The 27,750-nt window shown below is 44.4% G+C and overlaps 1 protein-coding gene across 1 annotated transcript in view; it reads left to right on the forward strand.

Annotated features, from left to right (window-relative positions):
- Positions 1–27,750, forward strand: part of LOC141146060 (meprin A subunit beta-like) — a 183,547-nt gene that overhangs the window by 70,258 nt on the left and 85,539 nt on the right. The window contains exon 4 of the mRNA XM_073632822.1: positions 18,518–18,696. Coding sequence (XP_073488923.1) covers positions 18,518–18,696 — 179 coding nt within the window. The remainder of the gene's footprint in view (positions 1–18,517; positions 18,697–27,750) is intronic.

Raw genomic sequence — 27,750 nt, forward strand, 5'->3', positions numbered from 1 at the left:
AAGATCAAGTGTTTTTAACATTAGATCTCACATCATTTCAGAGATATTCCACATCAAAATAGAGATATTAGGTGGTACATATGGACGGGCTGGCCCCCCCTTATCAAATTTTCTGGCCAAAAATTATTCAGGCTAATAGATTTTCGTTAGATCCGATAAGATCAAGTGGTTTTAATGTTAGATCTCACATCATTTCAGAGATATTCCACATCAAAATAGACATATTAGGTGGTACATATGGACGGGCTGGCCCCCCCTTATCAAATTTTCTGGTCAAAAATCATTCAGGCTAATAGATATTTGTTAGATCCGGTAGGATCAAGTGGTTTTAATGTTATATCTCACATAATTAGAGACTTATTAAGTGATTAATGAGCGGGGGCTGCCCCCCTTATCAAATTTTCTGTCCAAAAATCATTCAGGCTAATAGATATTCGTCAGATCCGGTAAGATCAAGTGGTTTTAACGTTAGATCTCACATCATTTCAGAGATATTCCACATCAAATAGAGATATTAGGTGGTACATATGGACGGGTTAGACCCCCTTATCAAATTTTCTGGCCAAAAATTATTCAGGCTTATAGATATTCGTTAGATCTGGTAAGATCAAGTGGTTTTAATGTTAGATCTCACATAATTAGAGACTTATTAAGTGACTAATGAGCGGGGGCTGCCCCCCTTATCAAATTTTCTGTCCAAAAATCATTCAGGCTAATAGATATTCGTTAGATCCGGTAAGATCAAGTGGTTTTAACGTTAGATCTCACATCATTTCAGAGATATTCCACATCAAAATAGAGATATTAGGTGGTACATATGGACGGGTTAGACCCCCTTATCAAATTTTCTGACCAAAAATCATTCAGGCTAATAGATATTCGTTAGATCCGGTAAGATCAAGTAGTTTTAACGTTAGATCTCACATCGTTTCAGAGATATTCCACATCAAAATAGAGATATTAGGTGGTACATATGGACGGGCTGGCCCCCCCTTATCAAATTTTCGGGCCAAAAATCATTCAGGCTAATAGATCTTCGTTAGATCCGGTAAGATCAAGTGGTTTTAACGTTAGATCTCACATCATTTCAGAGATATTCCACATCAAAATAGAGATATTAGGTGGTACATATGGACGGGTTAGCCCCCCCTTATCAAATTTTCTGGCCAAAAATCATTCAGGCTAATAGATATTCATTAGATCCAGTAAGATCAAGCGGTTTTAACGTTAGATCTCACATAATTAGAGACTTATTAAGTGATTAATGAGGGGGGGCTGGCCCCCCTTATCAAATTTTCTGTCCAAAAAATCATTCAGGCTAATAGATATTTGTTAGATCCGGTAAGATCAAGTGTTTTTAACGTTAGATCTCACATCATTTCAGAGATATTCCACATCAAAATAGAGATATTAGGTGGTACATATGGACGGGCTGGCCCCCCCTTATCAAATTTTCTGGTCAAAAATCATTCAGGCTAATAGATATTTGTTATATCCGGTAAGATCAAGCGGTTTTAGCGTTAGATCTCACATAATTAAAGACTTATTAAGTGATTAATGAGTGGGGGCTGCCCCCCTTATCAAATTTTCTGTCCAAAAATCATTCAGGCTAATAGATATTTGTTAGATCCGGTAAGATCAAGTGGTTTTAACGTTAGATCTCACATCATTTCAGAGATATTCCACATCAAAATAGAGATATTAGGTGGTACATATGGACGGGTTAGCCCCCCCTTATCAAATTTTCTGGCCAAAAATCATTCAGGCTAATAGATATTCGTTAGATCCGGTAAGATCAAGTGGTTATAACGTTAGATCTCACATCATTTCAGAGATATTCCACATCAAAATAGAGATATTAGGTGGTACATATGGACGGGTTAGACCCCCTTATCAAATTTTCTAACCAAAAATCATTCAGGCTAATAGATATTCGTTAGATCCGGTAAGATCAAGTAGTTTTAACGTTTTTTTTTTTTTTTTTAACAATCAGGAGTGCTTTATTGAAAAGTATAAAATGCAGTACAGAAAAAAAAAGTAGGTACATACAGCGGGACATGTGTAGGCAGGTACATGAAAAAACGGATCATATAATCGACTATAGGTAAACTCTTACTCACATAAGATTTAACGTACTGTATGCAATGCCGTTATATAAATACATTTTGTATTGGATTGTTGATCATGCTTGGTATGCCTATCAGGCTTGTCATTACATCAATAGATAAGGAGTCATGAGAGGCGTCTGCTAGACCAGAGAAGGAGGCGTGTAATAGTTTAGTTACATCCTTATATCAGCATAACCGCAGGGTCATCCATCCCCTCCCGCCCATAACCCAGTTACCCAACACCCAACTGAGAGAAACCAAGGACAGTATTATCCACCAATCCATGGCAGCCAGACCTTATCGAACTTCCAAGAGCATCCCCGACTAATATAAGTCAGTCTGTAGAGGGGCAGAGCAGAGTTTACTCTCTTTTCCCAGGAGGAGAGGGTCGGAGGGTTAGCCGAGGTCCAGCCAGCGAGTATCTCCTTTTTAGCATAATAGAAGAGGAGTGAGATTAGAATTTTACTATGATGTGTCCTGTGTTCATCCTCGTGTATTCCCAAAAGGGCTATCTCAGGTGCTTTTGGAACAGATAGGTCCATTCTAACATTTAGATGATCATACACTCCCAACCAAAACTTTGACGATGCAGGACAGTCCCAGAACATGTGTATAAACGTGCCTATCTGAGTTCGACATCTAGGGCAATGTGAGTCCCTATCAGGGTATATTTTGGATAATCTTGCGGGCGTAAAGTAAATCCTGTGTAAAAATTTTATTTGTGTCAGTTTATCTCCAGCTGATATTACCAGTTTGGGGCCTTGTTCCAGACAGGTTTCCCAGTCCTCCCTTTCCAAAGTGGGAATATCTGATTTCCAGGCATTCCATAGCCTGTCCATTTTGGGTATCTCCCTAGGGAGCAGCGTGGTATATATAGCTGACAGGGGCTTTGTTAGGTCACTGCTAGAAAGCAGGTCTTCCAACGGGTCTAGTTGTAGGAGAGGAGGGGTAGGAAATTGTGCCCTAGTCGCGTGGCGTAACTGTGCGTATCGGAAGAACATCCATCCCGGGAATCCATACGTCCGTGACATAAGCGCAAAGGACATCAGTTCCCCATTGGGCATAATGTCTCTGAGGGTTTTGATTCCGAATTCCGCCCAGAGCTGAGGATCAGGTATTGTACGGAAATGGGACAACTGAGGGTTTCCCCAGAGAGGCTGGACAGGCGCCCATCGCCCCACTAGGGAGAACCTCCTTCTAGCCATCCTCCACACTTGCAGTGTTGCCCTGGACGGAGCAGGAAGCTCCTCGTATGCCTTTGCCCCCCTATAAACCAGATTTTGCAGATCCTGGATAGATCCTAAATATGCCGCCTCCACACAGACCGCAGCGTTGGAGCGTTTCCCCTCAAACCACCAGTACGCCGTCACCAGCATCGCCGCCCAATAATACAGTTTGAAATTAGGGAGGGCGAGCCCCCCCAACTGGGTCGGTAGTTGTAGGGTGGGTTTGGCTAATCTTGGAATGGCTCCATTCCAAATAAAGGAGATAATTTGTTTGTCAATTTCCTGAAAAAAGGATGCTGGTAGCCAAATCGGGCTATTTCTAAAAAGATAGGTAAACTTTTTAGGTAAGCATCATTTTTAGGATATTTATACGTCCTAGTAAATTAAGTGGCAGTTCAGACCATGCGCGACATCTTTCTTTAAGGAGACGGAGCAGAGGAATCATATTTAATTGATAATATTGGGCAGTGTCCCTGGATACCCGGACCCCAAGGTATTTGAACTCTGAGACCCACTGTAGGGGCGTACCGCCCGCCCCAGCAGGGATCCCGCCATCCAGAGGGAACAGGACTGACTTAGACCAATTTATTCAAATCCCTGATGCAGCACCAAATCTGTCGAAGATGTCCAGGGCAGCCAGCAGAGATGGTCCCGCATCATTCAGATAGAGTAATGCGTCGTCCGCATATAGGGAGATTTTCTCTTCCAGTCTACCAACCCGCAGCCCCCTGACCTCCGAAGATTCTCTGACTAAGATCGCTAACGGCTCTAAGGCGAGAGCGAATAAACTAGGTGACAGCGGGCACCCTTGGCGAGTGCCTCTGTGGAGTGGGAAGGGATCAGAAACTCTATTGTTGGTGCGCACCCTAGCTCTTGGTGCTCGGTAAAGTAACTGTATCCAACGGAGAAAACCAGGGCCAAAACCAAATCGCCCTAGCACTTCCCAAAGATATTCCCACTCCACAGAGTCAAACGCCTTTTCAGCATCCAAGGAGGCGATCACTCTATCTCCACAATTTTTATGAGTAATGGACAAATTTAGGAAGAGGCGTCTAATATTAATATCTGTCGCCTTACCCGGCATGAAGCCGGTCTGATCAACATGAACTAATGACGATATAACTGATGACAGGCGGGTGGCAAGGATCTTGGCCAAGACTTTCATATCCACATTAAGTAGCGAAATGGGCCTGTATGACGCGCATTCTTGGGGGTCCTTACCCTGTTTATGGATCAATACAATGACCGCCTCCTCCATCGACTCCGGCAGAGCACCCCCACCGACCAGCCCAGCAAAGAGGGATGTAAGTTTGGGTGCAAGGAGCTCCACATTTTGAGAGTAGAACTCCGTAGGGAGTCCATCCGCCCCAGGGGTCTTTCTTATCTGCAGACCCCCGATAGCAGTCTGGACCTCCTCTAAGGAGATGTCCTTATCCAACATTGCCCTATGTTCGTCAGACAGCGTAGGAAATGGGACACTGTTTAAGTATTCCTGCATCGACAAAGGGTTATCACTAGCTCTAGAAGCGTATAGATCCCTGAAGTAACAGGAAAATCTATTATTAATGTCCTCCGGTAGGGTCAGCAATTCCCCACTATCACTCCGTACCCCTGCTATATGTGTAGTGGCCATTTGTCCACGTGCAAGCCAAGCTAATAATCTTCCATTTTTATTGCCGTATTCAAATATCTTCTGTGTGGAGTGTAGCATAGATTTCTTAGTTTGTTCTACATTAAATAAGGAAAGTTCCCTCAAAGCCCCCTGCCATGTGTAGTAGTTTGGTTCAGTAGGGGACCTTACATAAGCTGCCTCACTCTCCCCCGCCACCTCCTCCAGCCGCTCCAGGGACCGAGCAGCCTCTCTCTGCATTGCAGATATACGGGATATATATTCCCCCCTAACCCAGGCCTTGAATGTATCCCAAAGGGTCTGTGGGTCCGCCGACTCCCTGTTTCTCAACCAAAAATTGCAGATAGCTGCCGGCATTGCCTCCTGAATCTTCTCATCTAGCGCCCAAAATCTGGATAGACGCCATAGCCTTGGGCCCGCTGATCCACCCAGGGAGATGACAAGATTAAGGGGAGCATGATCTGATATACCCCGTGGCAAGTGTTTGACCTCTCTTGCCCAGCAGAGTGCATCTTGAGACACATATGCCAGATCTATTCGGGATAGAGCTCTGTGTGAGGCTGAATGGCAAGTAAATTCTCGATCCCTGGGGTGAAAATGTCGCCACGCATCCGTCAGAGTAAAAGTAGTCGCCCAGCTCTGCAGCTCCGACGCGGTGCGGACCCCAGGGTTGAGTCTATCCGCCTCCTGGGAGGGTACTAAGTTAAAATCTCCAAAAATAAAAACTTCTTGAGTATGATATCCCATTACCTTCTGCATAATATCGTATAAAAGTTGGACCCTCGCAGGAGGGGGGAGATACAGACCCACCAATACCATCTGTTTGGAGTGAACAGACATATGTATAATCACATATCTACCCTCAGTGTCAGTTTTAACATCAAGGATCTGAGTTGGGAGGGATCTGCGGATCAACACGCTCACTCCCCTGGCATAGCCGGAGTAAGTAGAGTGGTAATGCGTCCCTACCCAGGCCTTTTTTAACCCAAGAATTTTGGAGCCCACCAGATGCGTCTCTTGTAAAATACATATGTGAGGTGCGTGCTTTTGTATATATTTAAAGACAAGAGATCTCTTTATGGCTGAATTTAATCCCCGGACATTCCACGAAATAATAGAGATGTCAGTCATCTAACCAATCCCAAAAGTATAGCGTGTCGGATCCACAAGTCCCACCCATCCCCTGGTCTGCTTAAACATCAATACCTCTGCTCCGTCTAGCTTCTTGAAATCATGAACTCCGCACAGTAGTAAATCCAACAGCATTTCAGCAATCATCAGGTGAGGTGGTGTAGGGCATAAAAACCCACTTATATCAAAAGCAACTCCTTTTTCTATTAAACTAGTACATCTGGTTCCCCTGTGTCTGCAATGGCAGAAAACTCCCTTCCCTCCCCCACACCCCCTTAAAACTGGTGATGTGTATATCCCCATAAATCCCAACTATTACAACCGTAGAAGGGGCGTGAACTTAGCTAAGATGAAGTTGTCTAGCCAGACAACAGAGATGCTGGAAGTCAATTTGATATATAGAATACAATTCTCCTGGACTATTTGCAAGGGCACATAGCTTAGTTACAGTATGAAGGTACTGGGCTCCCTCACTCCTGCCCAGTTACCAGCAAAAAATATCTCCTGAGTTTATAAAAATCATTTCTCCTGAACTGTTGCAGGGGCACATTTCTTAGTTACAAAACTGGGGTTCTAGTCTTACTCGCCATTAACCCAGACTCTAGCAAGAATAATATAGGTTATAAACATTGCTTCTCCTGTACAGCTACAGGGGCTCCTTTCCAGTTAAACAACTGGGGCTCTAGGCTCATACTTTAGTAACCCAGACAGTATCAGCAATAAAAAGGTTATAGTAATCATTTCTCCTGAACTGCTGCAGGGGCACGTTTCTTAGTTACACCCAAACATTAGTAAAAATAATAATATAAGTTATAAGAATCACTTCTCCTGGAGTGTTGCAGGGGCACATAGCATGGTTACAGTACTTAGACACTAGGCTCATTCACTCATATCTCACTATCCAGCCTAGAGAAGTAAGTTAAAGCAATCATTTCTCCTGGAACATCACAGGAGTACATAACTTAGTTACGGCTCTGACGAGCTCTGTTCCTTAAGCCTTGACTCGGTGATTGGCATTAAAGGATATTCTTTCAATGGGGATCCTTATCAAGTGTAGCTAGCAGTACAGCAGCAGGTGTGGATTAACAGGTTAATCCTCTGCTGTGCCGAGTGTACAGCAAAAGACCAGATCCACCAGAGCTTCCAGTAGATTATAGATATGTATCAACAGGAGCTTGCACCAGAGTCTCTATTATATTGCTGCAAGAAAGAGGTGGTACCCTTAGCAAATAAAAAACTTATAGACAGTCAGGCAGTCACCAAGCTGATCCAGAGATAAATACAAAAATCTAAAGGTTTAACGAAGCTGTGGCAAGGTCTCCAGCCAGGTGGCAGCCTCACGGGGGGATGTAAAGAACTTCACTGTCTCCCCATCTTGTACCCGCAATCTGGCCGGGAAAAGTATACTGTACTTAATGTTCCGCGCCCGCAGTGACGCTTTAACTTGGTCGAATGACCTGCGTAGTTTCTGTGTCTCCACAGAATAATCCGGAAAAAAGAGTAGGTTAGCATTTTGAAATTTTACTTCACCTGCCCTGCGTGCTTCCCTCAGAACAGCATCCCGGTCCCTGAAGTTAAGCATTCGGAAGATTAAGGTGCGGGGGTGAGAGCCAGGTGGACCGGGAACAGGAGGAATCCGATGGGCTCGTTCCACAGTGTAGAAGGGGGAGAACTGCGCTGCGGGGAGCAAGGTTTTCAGCAGCTCCTCCACAAAAACCGTAGGATTCTTTCCCTCCGCTCCCTCTGGCAGGCCTACGATCCGAAGATTGTTTCTTCTGTTCCGGTTCTCGGAGTCATCCACCTTGTATTCCAAGGCGCGGACTTTAGTCTGCAATGTGCGGATAGATGCAGCATGGTCTGCAACCGCATCCTCCGCGAGGCCCACTCGCTCCTCCCCTTCAGTCACCCTCGATCGGAGCTTGTCCTGGTCCTGCCGAATCAGGCTCACATCGAGCTGCACACACTTGCTGGACAGGGCAGCCTGACAGGAGGCGATCGCCGCCATTACCTCCGGAAATCCAATCTGTGGTGTCTCGGCCAGCAATATTGGATAGCCGCCGGGAAGGATCCGCCACGCGGTGGCTCACAATCGGGGCTGTAGCGTCCAGGTTCTGCGGGAAACGTATCTTTTGGCCCGCTGCCGTGTTCTGTATGGCATTCAGGCTATTTGAGATAAATCTCTGCCCCGAACAAGAGCCAGGAGACAGGATCTTAGGCAGTCTTTCAGCAGAGCTCTGGGACACACGTCCTCCTAAGTTGCCATCTTGGCCACGCCCCTCAGTTTTAACGTTACATCTCACATCATTTCAGAGATATTCCACATCAAAATAGAGATATTAGGTGGTACATATGGACGGGTTAGCCCCCCTTATCAAATTTTCTGGCCAAAAATTATTCAGGCTTATAGATATTCGTTAGATCTGGTAAGATCAAGTGGTTTTAACATTAGATCTCACATAATTAGAGACTTATTAAGTGATTAATGAAATAGAGATATTAGGTGGTACATATGGACGGGCTGGCCCCTCCTTATCAAATTTTCTGGCCAAAAAATCACCCCTGCTAATTGATATTCATTAGATCCAATAAGATCAAGTGATTTTAATGTTTGATTATCTATAATTACAGGGATATTATGGATATTTGGTAGCGATGCACGTATATCCATACTAGTGTCTATATTGGAGGCGGTGATGAGTATTTTCATGTGTACCAGTGAGGAGTGCCATTGAGCATACCGAGGTATGCTGAAATTATGTGGGACATTAATCAACAGGTGTGTCCAAGCCCAGTGAAGCCTGAAGCACAGTGCCAGAAGCCAGAGGGAAACTTCGGAGGGCTCTGGTGAAGGAGCCAACCGGGTGCCCATCTACGGTAGCTGTCTCAAAACCAATGACACAAAGATACAGCAGCGAAAGTCCAAAACTTTGCAAAGGGCCCCCAGTTGTTGCCTCCAAGCAACCCAGTGTCCTGTTTCTTTTGACAAATGCTGCCTGGTGTCGGAGAGTCAATGCACACCAGACTCCCAGAACTTAGCGCAGACTTAAGCCCAATCAGAACCTCGCAGAGAGGAGCGCGGATACAAACCACCGAACAGGCCAGGGCCACCACTTCCTCCATGCTCCCTGACAAGCTCTTGTTGTTCCCATCCAACTAAAGGGAGTCTACATCAAGGCCCTTCTGGATACTGGAGCTTAAGTGACCCTTAAGTGAGTTGCAGATATGGGGCATTGTGTCTCAGAACTTCCCCTATGATGGCTATCTACCGGTCAAGCTGACCTTCGATCCCTCCATGGCTGGGGAAGCCAAGACTTTTGAAACTCAGGCAGTGGTCTGTCCTCGCCCACCAGGGGCCAGTAAGAGTTCTCTCATCATAGGGACCAATACTGATCTTGTCAGAAGGCTGTTGACACCTCTTGTTCTGGAGCCGGGCACTTCAACTACAAGTTTGCACCCCATGTTGAGACAAGCCTACCAGCACCTGCTACACCTGGTACAAAAACAGAAGGGAAAGATATGGCGCTTGGACAAGTGTGAGAAGGTGTTACAGGGTGGTAAAGTGGCCTATTTACGAACATCTGTCAAGCTAAATTGGAAGCAAGCAGGCCCTTTCATTGTCCTTCAATCAGACGGACAGAGAGAAGACATGGGAGTGGAGATAATTCCCGAGGTGGTTTCAACCAAAGGGTTGCAAACAAGTCACTGCCGTATGATTTGGTGGGGGGAGCAAAGGATGGGATCTCTGTGGAGGAGCTCTATCCGAAAAATACCCCTTTTGCCTGAATGGAAGGAAAGGACCAAGACTCAGCTCCTGAGATGGCAGGCTGCATTCTCCAAGAGTTAATTTGTTGTGGGGTTTACAAAAAGTGCCCAATACCAGATCCATCTCTTCGAGTGCATAAGCTGTTCAGGGAAAGAGTTTGATGGATTCCTTTAGGGGACTTGGAGGATCTGCATGAACAACTGGCAGAGTTGAAGAGGGCAGGTATCATCCGAGAGTCCCAGATTCTATACGCTTCCCCAATAGTGGTGGTACGGAAGAAGAATGGGTCACTGAGGCTGGGTATTGACTACCGGGCGCTGAACTGAAGGACCATTCCCTACCAATATACCACCCCAAGGATATAAGATGCCTTGCAGAGCCTGTCAGGCCTGTCAGGAGCGAAGTGGTTCAGCATGCTGGATTTGAAGAGTGGGTATTACCAAATCCCCATGCACCCTGAGGATTGGGAGAAGACCATTTTCATTACCCCGCAGGGGATGTTTGGATTTGACCGTATGCATTAAGGCCTGTCTAGTGCCCCAGCCACCTTCCAAAGGCTAATGGAGAAGACCGGGGGTGACATGAAACTGATCGAGGTGTTGGTGTGCTTAGACGACATCATTGTTTTCAGCAAGACCCTGGAAGAGCATGAAGAGTTTCTGCAGAAGGTCCTTAAGAGACTCCATGGTGAGGGGGTTGAAGCTGTCTCTGGAAAAGTGCCAGTTTTATCAACCGTCGGTCAACTACCTTGGTCACATTGTGTCTGCTGATGAAGTGGCCACTGACCTCCTGGCCGAGGCCTACCAACGTGACTGAGCTTAGGTCATTTCTGGGATTCTGCTCTTATTACAGAAGATTTGTCAGGGGATTCGCTAAGACGCTGACCCTGATCTGGCGAAGCCTGTCAGACCAGCTGGAGGGCCCAGAAAACCCAGAGAGTTCATTCAGGAACAATTGACTCTGGAGTGTGAAGAGGTTTTAGGCAGCTGAAGTGAAGCCTAACAACCGCTCCAGTCGTGGCCTATGAAGATCCAACCAAGCCATACGAGCTACACTTTGACGCCAGTTGAGATGAGTTAGGTGGGGTGCTATATCAAGAGCATGACTGCCATCTATGACCTGTTGCCTACGTGAGTCGGAACTTGGCCCCCGCCGAGAAGAACTATCCCATGCACAAACTTTAGTTCCTGGCCTTGAAGTGGGTGGATAAGCTGAGGGATTAACTGTATGGAGCGGAGTTCGTGATCAAGACCGACAACAATGCTCTCACCTACATCCTCACTTCCACCAAGTTGGACGCCACGGGTCACAGATGCTCTATCAGGGTTTATTTTCAGCCTGAAGTATCGACTGGGGTCAGGAAACAAGACGCTGATGCTTTGTCAAGAAGGCCCCATTGTCCCAGAGACCCTCCAGAAGAATAGGCCCAACTGACACCTGAAGGGTACGAGCCTTATGTCAAGGAGCAGAACATCAACCTAGAGTAGGATCCAGGACCGAAGAGGTTGGAGTGTCAGCCGTTGGTGTCCCCAGATGTTATTGCAATGTCGCCCAAGTCGGGGATGAAGGTCTGCCCAAGCTGTCAAAGACCTGCAGAGGGACCAGTTGGAGGTCCCTCCCTGTAACTTGGCATTGAAGGCCTTGGAGAGCCAATGCCCTGACTTGCTCCTCACTGACTCCCCGAAGGAAACCCATCTGCTGTACCGAGAGTGGGATCGGTTTCGGGTGCACAGAGGGTTTGTCTATCGAAGGGGCCCCTCTGACTATTCTGAAGAAAAATGGCAGCTATTCCTACCTTAAAAACATACGGAGACAGTATTAACTGTCCTACTGTCAGGAACCATGAATCAGACCGAGACAGAAGTATAGTTAAATCACACTTGTTTATTAATAATAATAATAATAATAATAAGGTAAACGGAGTAAGCGTAGTCAAAACAAGCCAGAGTTCAGTAACCGGATCGGGTAGTCAGCCAAGCAAATATCAGAGAGCCAGAGATAAACGTAGTAGTACAGGAAGCAGGATCAGGAGCCAGAAGGAACGTCAGCCTAGCAAGTCTTCAACAGGAATGCAGGAGAAAGACTCTGTGATGTTGACAAAGGTGAAGGCAGAGATCAAGTGAGCTGGACGACTTGCTGGGTAACTGTGGAGAGAAATGGGAGCTGGCAATTAGCCGACAACTGAGCGGCCAGCTCAGAGAAGGAAGGGCTGAGCCCAGCCCTGACACCTACATGACAACCATGGCCACCTAGGGCCCAAGAGGACTTTTCTCCTGGTGAGGGACCGGTTCTACTGGCCCTGCATGCAGGCTGCAGTTGAAGACTATTGCCACTCCTGCATCAGATGTATCCAAAGGAAGACTTTGCCTCATGAGCTGCTCCAATGGACCATCTTCACAGTCAAGGACCCATGGAGCTGGTGTGCATTGACATTCTGTGCTTGGAGCCTAATCTGAGTGGGCAGGGAAATATCCTGGTAGTGACTAACCATTTCACTCAGTATGCCCAGGCGTTTTCCACGAGGGACCAACAAGCATCCATGGTGGCCAAGATCTTCGTGGAGAAATTCTTTGTGCACTATGGTCTGTCCCAACGCATCCACTCTGATCAAGGGAGAGATTTCAAGAGTAGTCTCATCAAGAGACTTTCAGACCTGTTGGGCATCAGGAAGTCTAAAACCACCCTGTATCATCCTCAAGGAGATCCTCAACCAGAGAGATTCAACTGAACCCTCCTGGATATACTTGGAACTCTAAGTTAAGAACAAAAGCAGCACTGGAGCAAGCATATAGTGGCTATTGTGCATGCTTATAACAGCACCGCCAATGATGCCACAGGTTACTCTCCCTATAGTTTGATGTTCGGACCGTAGGCCTGGCTGCCAGTAGACTTGGCCTTCGGCACATCCCTCTACCATACCTTAGCAACTTTCCACAGAGGGTATGTGGATCGCCTGCAGAGACGTCTGAAAACCACCTTTGATAAGGCTCAAGCTGCCTCATATGCCTGAGGACAGAGAAACAAAATAAACTTTGACCTTAGGGTACGAGTGCAGGACCTACAGCCGGATGACAAGGTACTGCTGAGAAACCAGGGTGTCCCTGGAAAGCACAAGTTGGCTAAACGCTGAAAGTCACAGCCCTATGTCGTTTGCAAGCATCTGCCCAGACACCCAGTATATCAAATCCGGCCAGAGGGAAGCACAGGCCTGCTGAAGACTTAGCATCACAATCATCTGTTGCCTCTGTCAGAAGCAGTTCATGTGCCACCACAGCCAGATTTACAGTCCACATCCACGGCCTCTCAAAGATCCCGGCCAGTGACTAGCTCTCACTCTGTACCACTCTGTACCACTCTCACTCTGCTGAAGATGAAAACAGCAAGGATGAAGAGAAGATTGTCCGTGGCCATCTCAAATGCCAGGGCCTGCCACCCACCCCCACGCTCTTTCTTCTCCTCCCAAGGTGACTGAGGTGACTCTCAGGCCAGAGGATCCTGAGTTTGTACCTCAAAGTCCACCTTTTGAAGAGTTGGAAGACCCTCCCTGCTGACAAGAGACCCCTAAGACTTTCCATCCTTCATTGAGGAAGCTGAAGCTGATATGCAGGAAGAAGAAGAGACCAGTGTGCCTGTAACCCCAGAACTAAAGAACAGCGAGAGCGAAGGGTTATTCACCCGCCCAAAAGACTAACATATGATACTTTGGGTGAAAGCTCTGAGGAGGTCGTTCTCATTGCAAAAAGGACTCTTGAAGAAACTGACCCTTCCACCGCAGATTTGGTGGTGGACAATCCCAACTCACTGTCAGGGCTGGGCTCAGCCCTTCCTTCTCTGAGCTGGCCACTCAGCTGTCGGATAATTGCCAGCTCCTATCTCTCCACAGTTACTCAGCTGTTGATGATATGCTGCTCGTCAGTCCTGCCTACTTAAGCCGTCCAGTCCAGAGGATCTCTGCCTTCGCCTTGGTCAACATCACAGAAACAATCTCCTGCGATCCTGTTCAAGACTTGCTTTGCTGACATCCCTTCTGGCTCCAGATCCTGCTTGCTGTTCCTCTACATTGATCCCTGACTTCTGGCTTGGCTGACTATCCGTTCCGGTTACTGAACTTTGGGTATGTTTTGACTACGTTTGTTCTTTTTACTTTTATTATTAAACAAGTGTGATTTAACTGTACTTCTGTCTCGGCCTGATTTCTTGGTTTCTGACACTCAGCCCCTGGCACATCTAGCTGGGCCATTCCAGTTAACCTCCCCTCCTATGCTAATTGGTGGGATGTTCCTCTGCCAGGGTTTTATGCAGATGTAAATTGTATGGTTTCCTGTGCACACTAACCTGTTTTTTTTTTCCGTGTGTATATCAAAAGCATGTAACAAGTCATAGACTCTTTACCTCCTTTGGCGGACCAAAGGTTCTTTGGTGGGGGGAGTGTGTAGCGGGGGGCTACTCTATCACCCATGGTCCCGCCATTCCTGCCAGCGACCGCCGGACTGAATAGACACTGACACAGGCACTCACTGAGGGAGAGCAGGCCTGTCAGTCCCTGTGGGGGACTTTTTTGCCAGAAAATTTGATAAGGGGGGACCAGCCCCCCCTCATTAATCACTTAATAAGTCTCTAATTATGTGAGATCTAACATTAAAAGCGCTTGATCTTACCGGATCTAACAAATATCTATTAGCCTGAATGATTTTTGGTCAGAAAATTTGATAAGGGGGGGCTAACCCGTCCATATGTACCACCTAATATCTCTATTTTGATGTGGAATATCTCTGAAATGATGTTAGATCTAACGTTAAAACCACTTGATCTTACCGGATCTAACGAAAATCTATTAGCCTGAATGATTTTTGGCCCGAAAATTTGATAAGGGGGGGCCAGCCCGTCCATATGTACCACCTAATATCTCTATTTTGATGTGGAATTTCTCTAAAATGATGTGAGATCTAACGTTAAAAACACTTGATCTTACCAGATCTAACGAATATCTATTAGCTTGAATGATTTTTGGCCAGAAAATTTGATAAGGGGGGGCTAACCCATCCATATGTACCACCTAATATCTCTATTTTGATGTGGAATATCTCTGAAATGATGTGAGATCTAACGTTAAAACCACTTGATCTTACTGGATCTCACAGAAATCTATTAGCCTGAATGATTTTTGCCAGAAAATTTGATAAGGGGGGGCCAGCCCGTCCATATGTTCCACCTAATATCTCTATTTCTAAGTGGAATATCTCTGAAATGATGTGAGATCTAACGTTAAAAACACTTGATCTTACCGGATCTAATGAATATCTATTAGCCTGAATGATTTTTGGCCAGAAAATTTGATAAGGGGGGGCTAACCCGTCCATATGTACCACCTAATATCTCTAGTTTGATGTGGAATATCTCTGAAATGATGTGAGATCTAACGTTAAAAACACTTGATCTTACCGGATCTAATGAATATCTATTAGCCTGAATGATTTTTGGCCCGAAAATTTGATAAGGGGGGGCTAACCCGTCCATATGTACCACCGAATATTTTTATCTTCATGTGGAATATCTCTGAAATGATGTGAGATCTAACGTTAAAACCACTTGATCTTACCAGATCTAACAAATATCTATTAGCCTGAATGATTTTTGGCCAGAAAATTTGATAAGGGGGGGCTAACCCGTCCATATGTACCACCTAATATCTCTATTTTGATGTGCAATATCTCTGAAATGATGTGAGATCTAACATTAAAACCACTTGATCTTACCGGATCTCATGAAAATCTATTAGCCTGAATGATTTTTGCCCCGAAAATTTGATAAGGGGGGCCAGCCCGTCCATATGTACCACCTAATATTTCTATTTTTAAGTGGAATATCTCTGAAATGATGTGAGATCTAACGTTAAGACCACTTGATCTTACCGGATCTCATGAATATCTATTAGCCTGAATGATTTTTGGGCAGAAAATTTGATAAGGGGGGGGCCAGCCCGTCCATATGTACCACCTTATATCTCTAGTTTGATGTGGAATATCTCTGAAATGATGTGAGATCTAACGTTAAAAACACTTGATCTTACTGGATCTAATGAATATCTATTAGCCTGAATGATTTTTGGCCCGAAAATTTGATAAGGGGGGGCCAACCCGTCCATATGTACCACCTAATATTTCTATTTTGATGTGGAATATCTCTGAAATGATGTGAGATCTAACGTTAAAACCACTTGATCTTACCGGATCTAACAAATATCTATTAACCTGAATGATTTTTGACCAGAAAATTTGATAAGGGGGGGCCAGCCCGTCCATATGGACCACCTAATATCTCTATTTTGATGTGGAATATCTCTGAAATGATGTGTGATCTAACGTTAAAACCACTTGATCTTACCGGATCTAACAAAAATCTATTAGCCTGAATGATTTTTGCCCCGAAAATTTGATAAGGGGGGCCAGCCCGTCCATATGTACCACCTAATATCTCTATTTTGATGTGGAATATCTCTGAAATGATGTGAGATCTAATGTTAAAAACACTTGTTCTTACCGGATCTAACGAATATCTATTAGCCTGAATGATTTTTGGCCAGAAAATTTGATAAGGGGGGGGCTAACCCGTCCATATGTACCACCTAATATCTCTATTTTGATGTGGAATATCTCTGAAATGATGTGAGATCTAACGTTAAAACCACTTTATCTTAACGGATCTAACGAAAATCTATTAGCCTGAATGATTTTTGGCCAGAAAATTTGATAAGGGGGGCCACCCTGTCCTTATGTACCACCTAATATCTCTATTTTGATGTGGAATATCTCTGAAATGATGTGAGATCTAACGTTAAAAACACTTGATCTTACCGGATCTAACGAATATCTATTAGCCTGAATGATTTTTGGCCAGAAAATTTGATAAGGGGGGCCACCCTGTCCTTATGTACCACCTAATATCTCTATTTTGATGTGGAATATCTCTGAAATGATGTGAGATCTAACGTGAAAAACACTTGATCTTACCGGATCTAACGAATATCTATTAGCCTGAATGATTTTTGGCCAGAAAATTTGATAAGGGGGGGCCAGCCCCCCCTCATTAATCACTTAATAAGTCTCTAATTATGTGAGATCTAACATTAAAACCACTTGATCTTACCAGATCTAACAAATTGCTTCCAAAATAGCTAACTTTTTGGTAAATTTTTTGATAAGGGGGGGCTGATGATGGGTTAGCCCCCCCAGCAAATAACTGTTATGCCCCGTACACACGGTCGGACTTTGTTCGGACATTCCGACAACAAAATCCTAGGATTTTTTCCGACGGATGTTGGCTCAAACTTGTCTTGCATACACATGGTCACACAAAGTTGTCGGAAAATCCGATCGTTCTAAACACGGTGACGTAAAACACGTACGTCGGGACTATAAACGGGGCAGTGGCCAATAGCTTTCATCTCTTTATTTATTCTGAGCATGCGTGGCACTTTGTCCGTCGGATTTGTGTACACACGATCGGAATTTCCGACAACGGATTTTGTTGTCGGAAAATGTTATATCCTGCTCTCAAACTTTGTGTGTCAGAAAATCCGATGGAAAATGTGTGATGGAGCCTACACACGGTCGGAATTTCCGACAACAAGGTCCTATCACACATTTTCCGTCGGAAAATCCGACCGTGTGTACGGTGCATTAATATTGCTTCTTCTGTGTGAGATCTAACGTAAACAACGGTTGATCTAACCTGATCTAACAAAGATCTAACAAACTGCATAAGATTTTTTCAAAAATTTTGATATGGGGGGGCTAACCCGGCAGAGGTGGCTTATGCAGATTTTGGCTCAAATGTTTATGCTGGCATGCTCTTTACCAATGTGCACATTTTGGGGTTTGTCACACCTTTATATCATCACACTATCTTCTGCTTCCAAAAGACAACATTTTTATTTCATCATTTGGTGTGCTGCACTGAAAAGAGATAATATGCTAGAGTAGAAAAACAATCTAGGTATCTATATTCATTACCATCCAAAGGCTCATCTCCATTTTCAGAAAGCATGCAGAATGGTGGGCAATTTGAAAAATCAGCCTTGGCTAGTATACACAAAATAAGGAAAAACTAAAACTCCATTCTGGCAAAAATCTTTAATTGAATGCGTAAATATTTTCTCATGTTTCTCACAGGTAAAGCACATTTAAACCCTACCATAGGAAAGCATTAGCCATTTAATACAACACTTTAGATGCTGGATACACTTCCCATACTGTTAGCTAAAGGATGCAATGTGTACTCATTTTCATAGTGACTGAAGTACACCCTGCTACTGGTTTATAAGCAGCTGATTATCAAGAGGAACAGCCACACTAACTAGAGTCAGGAAGTACATAGCATCATAGCCTAACAAATACATGAGCTCCCTAGCTGACTAGATCAGGAACCCGGATAGTGTATTGTCATTTTTCAAATTACAAAGATGACCATCAATATTTTACAGAAGCATCTGTTTTGACCACTAAATATTTATTATAATTATTATTATTATTATTAATAAAAATATTATAAGAATTGATATATTCATTTTATTATCAAATTAAAAATATTATACCTGTATTAAAAAAAATCTGTATAGACAAAGGAGACATGCTTTTACATTATTATTATTTTATTTTAGATGTTATTCTTCTGTTGGGAATCAGCAGGCTGGAAAACAAATGCTCTCTATTGGAGCTGGTTGTGATAGGGTGGAAACCGTTCAACATGAGTTCCTTCATGCACTGGGTTTTTTTCATGAACAGTCACGTTCTGATCGTAACGACTACATAACCATTGCCTGGGAAAATATCCAGTCTGGTAAGCTGTAACGCTGCTATCACTAAAAGTAGAGGGGGAAACCTTCCAATGGGGACACGGACGCTAATTCTAGTGACTTTGGTGACACCCTGGGATTCCCTTACTTTGTGGGGATTTCCTCTCACTTCCTGTTTTGGCTAAGGTACAGGAAGTATATACTCCTCAGTGGGACACAGATGGCAAAAACAGGACAGGGGTTATAACCCTCCCTTACACTATCCAACATTTGAAAAATGTTTTACCTTTAGTTCTACCTTAAGGAAGCTGATCACTACCCCCCCAGCGGCACGGCACTACCACACCCCTTTGTCTGCCGGTCGGTCCGGCACTTACCCCATCAAGGCAGCGGGTGAAGGGCAGCAGCTCCTCGGCTCCCGCTCTGTCCTCTCCTCCAACTTCTGTGTGTCTCCTCCTCCTAGGCGATAGGCATCCAATAGGATCGCCTATCTTTTCAGCCAGTCGGGTGACAGGTCTCTTTTTTTTTTTTTAATTTAAACATCTTTATTTATATTCATACAAAATACATCTCCATATACAATATTCTTATAGTAACGTATTACTAATAGGACAAGACACCACTCCTAGATGTACATAAGAACCCCATAACCAAAGTGCTCTATTATTTCTTTTCTCTTTCTCCGTACCCTCTACCCCTCCCTTTCCCCTTCTTTCCCTTATAACCTTATCCCTTCCCACACTTCCCTTCCCTTACCCCCCCACCCCTCGACTCCCCCTCTCTCCTCCCCCCTGCCCACCCCACCCCGTTCACATCAATCCAGCACATATTAACTTTCCTATTCGTAAGGGCATTATTTCTATGTTTCACTACAGCGGATATCCCACTTCCTCCAGCCAGGGTCTCCAAAGTTTTTTAAATGCTTTTAGGTTCCTCTTTTTTATATATACTGCCTTTTCCTTCCACATTGTTTCAGTCACTGTTTTAATCCATTCATCTTTCCGTGGGGGGGTTCTTGCCTGCCATCTTTGAGCAATTAACTTTCTTGCCTGAAAGAGACATCTCTGAACTACTGTAATTTTGCAGATTCCTATATCTATACTCTCCCCTACTCCTAAAATACATAATTTCGGGTCCATTTTAAGTTCTAAGGAAAGGACCTTATTGAGGGTTTCTACAATCTCTGACCAATACCGAAATAATTTCGGACACTTCCATATCATATGCAACAAGTCCCCCTCATCTTGACATCTAGGACAGTTGGCATCCATTCTCCTCCCAAATTCGAATAACCTTTTAGGGGTGTAATACGTCCTATGAAGTAACATTAGATGCAAAATCTTTTGGGCAGGGGAAACCGACACCTGATGTCCCCCCACTAGTATCTCCCTCCACTGCCCGTCTGAAAACACGCCCAACTCTCTCTCCCATTTACCTCTACTTTTAAGTTTTCCCGGGGGCTCTATGCTGTTTTTACAGATATATGGGTATATTTCAGCTATAGACCCACAGTGGCCCTCCTGGTCACCCAGTTTCTGAAGCACGCTGGACTCATTCCAGGAGGGACCCTGGTCCCCAAACTGTGCCTTAAGGGCATGTTTAACTTGTATGTAGTTATATAATGATCTATCTGGTATATCGAATTCTTCTTTCAATACGGAGAAGGGTTTTAGCGAGGACTGATTATATAACTGAACTAATTTCGTTATTCCCCTTTTTTCCCATATTTTAATTGTTCCTATTTCTTGTAGTTCTTGTAAGTTCTTATTATTCCACAGAGGAGTGCATTTGATCCAACCATTCATTCCCAACAGTGCTTTAACGGATCTCCAAACTTTTTTTATTAATTTGACCGTAGGGGTTTTATGTATAAAGGAGTCCGCCTCCAAAGTCTCTATCACGGTCCGGGCTCCCGTGATTGTCAAACTCTCATTGCTATTTTTCCCCAAGTGCTGCAGCTGGGCTGCCAAAAAATAACTACGTGGGTGCGGTACTGCCATCCCCCCTTCCCGCGAGGGGAGTTGTAGGGTCTGCAATCTTATCCTGGGAGATCCCCCTTTCCATATAAGGTCTCTAAATATTGTTTCTATTTTATCAAACCATTTCCTACTTATCCATATTGGCGAGTTCTGCATTATATACAGTAATTGGGGGAGCCATAGCATTTTAATTAAGTTACACCTCCCCGCTGTTGATAACGGGAGTCCCTTCCATATTTCAATCTTGCTTTTGAATTTCTTTAACAAGGGGGTTAAATTATTATCTAGGTAACTCTCTGGGTCCTTGGTTATCTTAATACCTAGATATTTTGTTAACGCTGTTATTTCTAACCTACTATTATTTGGAGGGGTATCTGCACTAACGGGGTCTAATGGCAATAAAACTGATTTTCCCCAGTTTATAGACAATCCCGAGATTTTCCCAAACCCTGAGAATATATCCTTTACTTGTCTCAGGGATCCCTCAGTGTCTCCCATGAATATGAGGACATCGTCCGCATACAATGCGATCCGCTCCTCGCCATCCTCCCTCTGGAACCCCACTATTTTCCTGTCTTGCCTTACTGTTGTAGCTAATGGCTCCATGGCTAGGGCAAAAATCATGGGAGACAAAGGGCACCCCTGTCTTGATCCCCTCTCTAATTTAAACCCAGTCGAATAATCATTATTAACTTTTACTTTTGCATTTGGTTCATTGTACAGTACTTTAACCCAGTTGATAAATGAGGGACCGAAACCATACTCCTTTAATACTCTCCAGATATATTCCCATTCTATACTGTCGAATGCTTTTACCACATCCAACAGAAGAATTGCCCTCGAGCCCCTGTTTTCCATGGGAATCTGCAAGTTCAAAAGAACTCTCCTGATGTTCATACTGGTTGTTCGATGGGGTATGAATCCCGTCTGGTCCGGGTGGAGTATTTTATGGATCACTTTCTTTACTCTGGTAGCTAAAATTTTTGCTAAGATCTTTACATCTGCACAGAGTAATGATATGGGTCTATATGACCCAGGGTCCAGGGGGTCTTTTCCCTCTTTATGCAATACTATTATTGTGGCTTCTGTCATTGAAGTGGGTAACCTCCCTTGCTCTTTTGCCCAATTAAATACGTCCAAAAGTTCCTGGAATAGTACCTCCCCATACTGTTTGTATATCTCAACTGGGAGACCATCGGGACCTGGTGATTTATGATTGGCCATTTCTGATACTGCCATTTTGATCTCTTCTATAGTAATTGGTCTTTCCAATTCATCTACATCCATCCCCTCCAGTGTCGATATTTTGAAAAAATTTGTCCATTTCCCCCTCATCCATGGTCCCACTAGATTTATATAACCTCTCATAGTATTCTTTAAACGTCCCAGTAATCATTTCTAATTGAGATGTTGTCGCGCCTTCCGAGGTCTTAATGGCCGGGACCACGGATGGGGGGGAGCCGGACTTGACTATATGGGCCAGTATCTTTCCAACTTTTTCCCCTTCCCCGTACATGGCTTGTTTCTGGAATGCCCTTTTATTTTCTACTTTCCTAATTATTATATCTTTATACCTTTGTTGTTTATTCTCCCACACTCTCTGTTTTTCAGGGGAAGGTTCGTTTGTGTACTCTCTTTCAGCAGCAATTAATTCCCTCTTGAACCGCTCCTCCCAATCCCGGGACGTTTTTTTAATTTTTGACACCTTCTGTATAAGTAAGCCCCTTAGATATGCCTTCAATGTGTCCCACAACATCCCCCTCGATGTGGTGCCCGAGTTAAACTTTATGAATTCTTACAGTTCTGCTATTACCCCTTCCTGATTCTCTATTACCTCCAACCAAGCTGGATTCAACTTCCATGTTCTATAAGTTTTCTTATAACCCGGGTTTATCGAGATTGTGAGCGGAGAATGGTCCGATACCCCTCTAGGTTGATAGTTTATGTTGTTTATTACTTGTGATGCTAGGCCATTACCTAAAACTAAATCTATCCTTGACAGTGAAGCACAGGAACTCGAGTAGCATGAAAACTGCAAGGCCCCCGGGTTCCGTATTCTCCACATGTCAAGCAGCCCTGCTTCTTGAAGGAATTGTTTCAACCGGTTTTCCTGCTTTCGTTGACTCTGTTTCCCCCCAGGGAATCTATCTACTTTATTATCCAAAACCATGTTAAAATCCCCGACAACTATAACTGGTAATTCAGCCTTGTCAATTATAAATTCCATAAGGTTATACATAATATCCAGTTTGAACGGGGGAGGAATATATAAATTAGCCAGTATACATTCCAGATTCTCTATTACACAATGCAGGAACACATATCGCCCCTCTTCGTCTATCCTGCGCTGTCTGCAAATGAACGCTACCCCACTGCCAATCAGAGTTGATACTCCTCTAGAGTAGGAGGTATGTGTAGAGTGGAACTGGTGTTGATATCTCTTGTTCCACAAATTATTTTTAGTATCTTTTGTCAGGTGTGTCTCTTGCAGACAGGCAATTTCGACTTTAAATGTATCTAAACCATCATATACTGCTGCTCGTTTAACAGGGGTACCCAACCCTCTAACATTCCATGACCCAATGTTCAGGACCATGATTTATTGCTTATGTTTATGAACAGGAGATCCTAAGTTAAGGGGAAAAAGCAGTAGTAGAGGCGAGCAAAACACCAACAGAAAGAAAAAGAAAAAAGGAGGAAAAGAAAAAAAAAAAAAAAACCCACCACCTAGTCCCCTCCCTAACGCCTTACGTTCCCGACTAACTAAAGTGCTTATCTCTACTGATAAAAGGGGTTTTTCCCCATCGCTCAACCTTTTTACTTTAGTGACTTCAAGTCCCAAAGACCTATGCATAATACACGTGACGTACGTATTTACCATAACTATTTATAATTTACTAGTGTATTCAGTACAATCTTGTGAAAAAATATAATTTTTTTGTGCAGTAAGAATTTCCCTACGATCCTAAAATACAAACGTACCCTTTTCTGTGTCTTCATATTATAATCATTACCCTCCCCTTCCCGCCTCCCCCATCCCACCCCTCCCCCCCCACACCATTCTAGGTCCCCCTTGTGGGCTTTTTTAATGACCGTCACCCTCTCCTCTACCCCAACCCTTCTTACTCTCAATCCTCCCCCCCTCCCCCCACCCCCCCCCCTCTCCTCCATCCCTCACCCAAACGAAAACCTATCTTTATTCTATCACAACCCTGTGAATCCCCCCACCCCACACATACAAATTATATCGTTTTGTACTCTTTCCTTCCTCATTTACAGCCCCCGTTTATTTTGGCAAAAGCTGATCTTTCTTTTCTTCCAACCATGCTCGCGCTCTCTCTGGGGATTCAAAGATCTGACTTCCCCCCAGCGCATTTACCTGAAGCCTGGCGGGGTACAGAAGAGCATACGTAATGTCATACGTTTGAAGGCTACGCTTAATACCCAGAAATTCCATCCTGCGCTTCTGCAATTCGGGTGAAAAGTCAGGGTACATTGATATCTTGGCTCCATTATAATACAGGTTCCCCCTTTCTCTAGCCCTTCGAAGAAGGGTCACCTTATCCTTATAGTTTAAGAACTTCAGTAACAAGGCTCTTGGGGGACTACCCTGAGCAGGGGGTCTAAATGGTACTCTATGTGCCCTTTCAATGGAGAACTGCTGTGAGAATGTTTCTACCCCAAAAGTTTCAATTAGCCATTTTTCCACGAACCCTGCCGGGTCTAATCCCTCGCTCTTCTCTGGGAGCCCAACTATCCTCACATTGTCTCTCCTGAGTCTGTTTTCCATTTCATCGAATTTTTCCATAAGCCTTTTTATCTGATCTTTCTGTGCTTTTAACTCTTGCTTCATTGGGTTTAAATCATCCTCCAGCAGACTTATTCTCCCTTCTATTTCTGTCACCCTTTCTGCCATTTTCTTGAGATCTTGGCTTACATGGGCTAGTTCTTCCCTAATGTCTTTCATTTGATCCGCCATATTGCTCAGGGATTGTTTGCAGGAGTTAACTGCAGTAAGGATTTCTTTAAGGGTTGGTTCGCCTTCCGTTGCTTGTATCTGGGTATTATTTGTTTCTGTTATTTTCCCCACCATACTCGCACCTTTGTTTAAGGGGTTCTTTGTTGTAGTACTATTTGGGAGCGTACTCATCTGGCCCAGGCTCTTCCTGTCTGACGCTGTTTTGCTTTGTACCTGCTGCCCCCCTTTCGTTGGTGTATGGTCTGTTATGTTGACCAGTCTCTCCAATTTTGCAGTTGCCGCAACCGCAGCTGTCGTTGCCCCTGCTACCGATGACACTCCACCTTTGTCCTTTTCTTTTTCTTTAGCTGAACGTAAAGACTGAGACCCCATAGGTTCCACATTTGCTTGCTCGTCACCCTTCCTTCTTGTTGACATGTCTGACTCCTACGGCCTCTACCGAATTAGTATTATTTATCCTGCTGCAGCAACACAGTAAGGGGGCCGGGAGCCAAAAAAAGAAAAAAGGGGACCCCCAAGATTTAATTAGTATGAGGGAGTGGCTGATGCACAAGGAGGCACTTTGGAGGCTTCAACGTGTTGTCAAATAGAGCCCTGAGATTAAACTCCTCAGTGTAATATGCCAGTGTGTTGTAATATGCCACTACCCTGTCACACGATACCAGCAAGTCCCAGTAAGTCCCACACGTACACTGGCATATATGAGCTTCTTCCCACAGTGGAGGATATACAGGGTTTAGGGAGCTTTAGGCAACACACTCTCACCACCGTCAGCTTAAACAGTTCAATAAGGTTCAATTGTAAGCCTATTCACTCACCCAGGGATCATTTATGTACCACTGTATCGTTGTTTCGGGGGGGCTCGGGTACCTCCGCACTCCGGTCCTATGCTGTGATTTCTCACACCGGGACCTCCGCTGTTGACGCTTCGACGTCAGTGTCTGGGGCCGACGAGATGGCTCTTCTCAGACGAATTCCCGCGAGAGCTTGTCTTGTCTCCGCTTGTCTCCGCTTAGCTTCCTTTCGGAACTGAAATCCTCCGAAGCCTCCCGGAAGCCTCCGAGGAGTAAAGGGAGATGCAGTGCAGTACAGCACTTCGGCTCCTGAAGCTGGACGCTGGGGGGAAATCCCAAGATGCGAGGTACGGGCGGCAGACAGGCACAGGGGCTACAAGGTTCAGGCATTAGCGCGGCATATATCCCTCTTTCGTACAGAGATAGGTATTTTATTCATTCTATGGTGGGAGTGGGGTGGACACACTCGCACACACTCCTCACCTAACCACCTCACTCCATCATCCACTTCCAGTCCCGCCCCATCAGCCCGGGTGACAGGTCTCTGACCCACTTCCTGATCGGCCGGGAGGAGGGTCAGTGTTAGAATAGCGAATTATCGTTCGCTATTCTAACACACCTGGGTGGGATGAGAGCGCACTCTCTGCACCCTGAGCCCACCCTGTTTTGAAGCCTATAAGAGCCTAAAAAAACACCCCTGCAATTGTAATTCATGTGCCCGGCATCCTGAAAGGGGCCAGGCACATGGATATGGAGGCGGTGGCAGGAATAGGGGAGGCGGCACCTGTACGGCCTCAATGGATGGGCCGCTGCTGGTCATCACCCTGTACATACTTCCTTTTAACTTCTATTTTAAAAGAAATCCAATAAAATCAAATTTTGTCATAAATTTAAGCCAAAATGTATTCTGCTACATGTCTTTGGTAAAAAAAATCCTGTTAAGTGTATAATAATTGGTTTGTGTGATCACGGACAGATGTACGCAAATTATCATGTACAGATGTGCGCAGGTGATCATGTACATATGTGTGCAGATAATCATTGGGACATGTTATTTTACTGGGACATATGTGGGGGACAGGTGTTTTTACTATGTGGGGACATTTGTTTTTGGGACATGTGTTTTGGGACATTGTGTTTTACACTGTGTGTTACTATGCTGGTGATCAGTGTGTAAGGAGCTGTAAAAAACAGCTCATACACACTGATCACCAGCTGGCTGCAGCGATCCGCTCTCCTCTCCTCACCGACAACTAATGTGTGAGGAGAGGAGAGCCGATCACCTAGCAACCGGCTCTCTGTTTACATCACATGACGTCATGTGATTAGGAGGGCCAATCACAGAGCCCTCCTGCCGATCTGAGATGCGCCGTGTCCAAGTGACACAAGCGCATCGGGATCACGCCGCTGCGCGGGCCTGCACGGGCGATCCCCCTCCTTCTGGGGGATGTTCCTGAACGTCCTCTCAGAAGGGGAGAGCGCCCACCCAGCCGTACATATGCAATGGCCTGGTGGGAAGTGATTAATGAATAGAATGCATTAGGGTAAAAAACCTTCTGCCTTTAGAACCACTTTAAGTTGTTATCAGAACAGGAATAAAATAAATCTGCAAGCTCTTGTTCTGGTAATGTCTGCCTAAAGTGGAGTACACAATATAAGAAGTTCAGGTGAATGATCGTCTGATTTTCCTTGTTGTTTCACAGCAAATCGGCTTTTTTTTTTGTTGTTTATTGTTTTTGATCATGCGCAGTCTTTCGTTTCTGATTTTTCTCGTATGAAAATCGTACAAAAACACATACGAAAATCGTTAGTTCTGTTCCCATAGAAGAAAATTTTTGGAGCTTGTCCCTTTGGAAATTTGAATGGAAACAAAACAAAACAAAACCTGACAGGAGTTTACCATTCTCCATTTTAGCCAAAATGAAAAAGATTTTGGCATTATATATACAGTGTATCCAGAAAGTACCGTATTAAAAGCGCTTAACTTTTTCCACATTTTGTTATGTTACAGCCTTAAGCCAAAATGGATTAAATTCATTATTTTCCTCAAATGTCTACAAACAATACCCCATAATGACAACGTGAAAGAAGTTTGTTTGAAATCTTTGCAAATTTATTAAAAGTAAAAAATGAAAAAAAATCACATGTACATTTGTATTCACCGCCTTTGACACTTAAAACTGAAATCAGGTGTATCCTGTTTCGACTGATCATCCTTGAGATGTTTCTACAACTTGATTGGAGTCCACCTGTGGTAAATTCAGTTGATTGGACATGATTTGGAAAGGCACACCTGTCTATATAATGTCCCACAATTAACAGTGCATGTCAGAGCACAAACCAATC

The sequence above is a fragment of the Aquarana catesbeiana genome, linkage group LG05, assembly GCF_042186555.1.
Source record: "Aquarana catesbeiana isolate 2022-GZ linkage group LG05, ASM4218655v1, whole genome shotgun sequence".
In the NCBI taxonomy this organism is placed as follows: domain Eukaryota; kingdom Metazoa; phylum Chordata; class Amphibia; order Anura; family Ranidae; genus Aquarana; species Aquarana catesbeiana.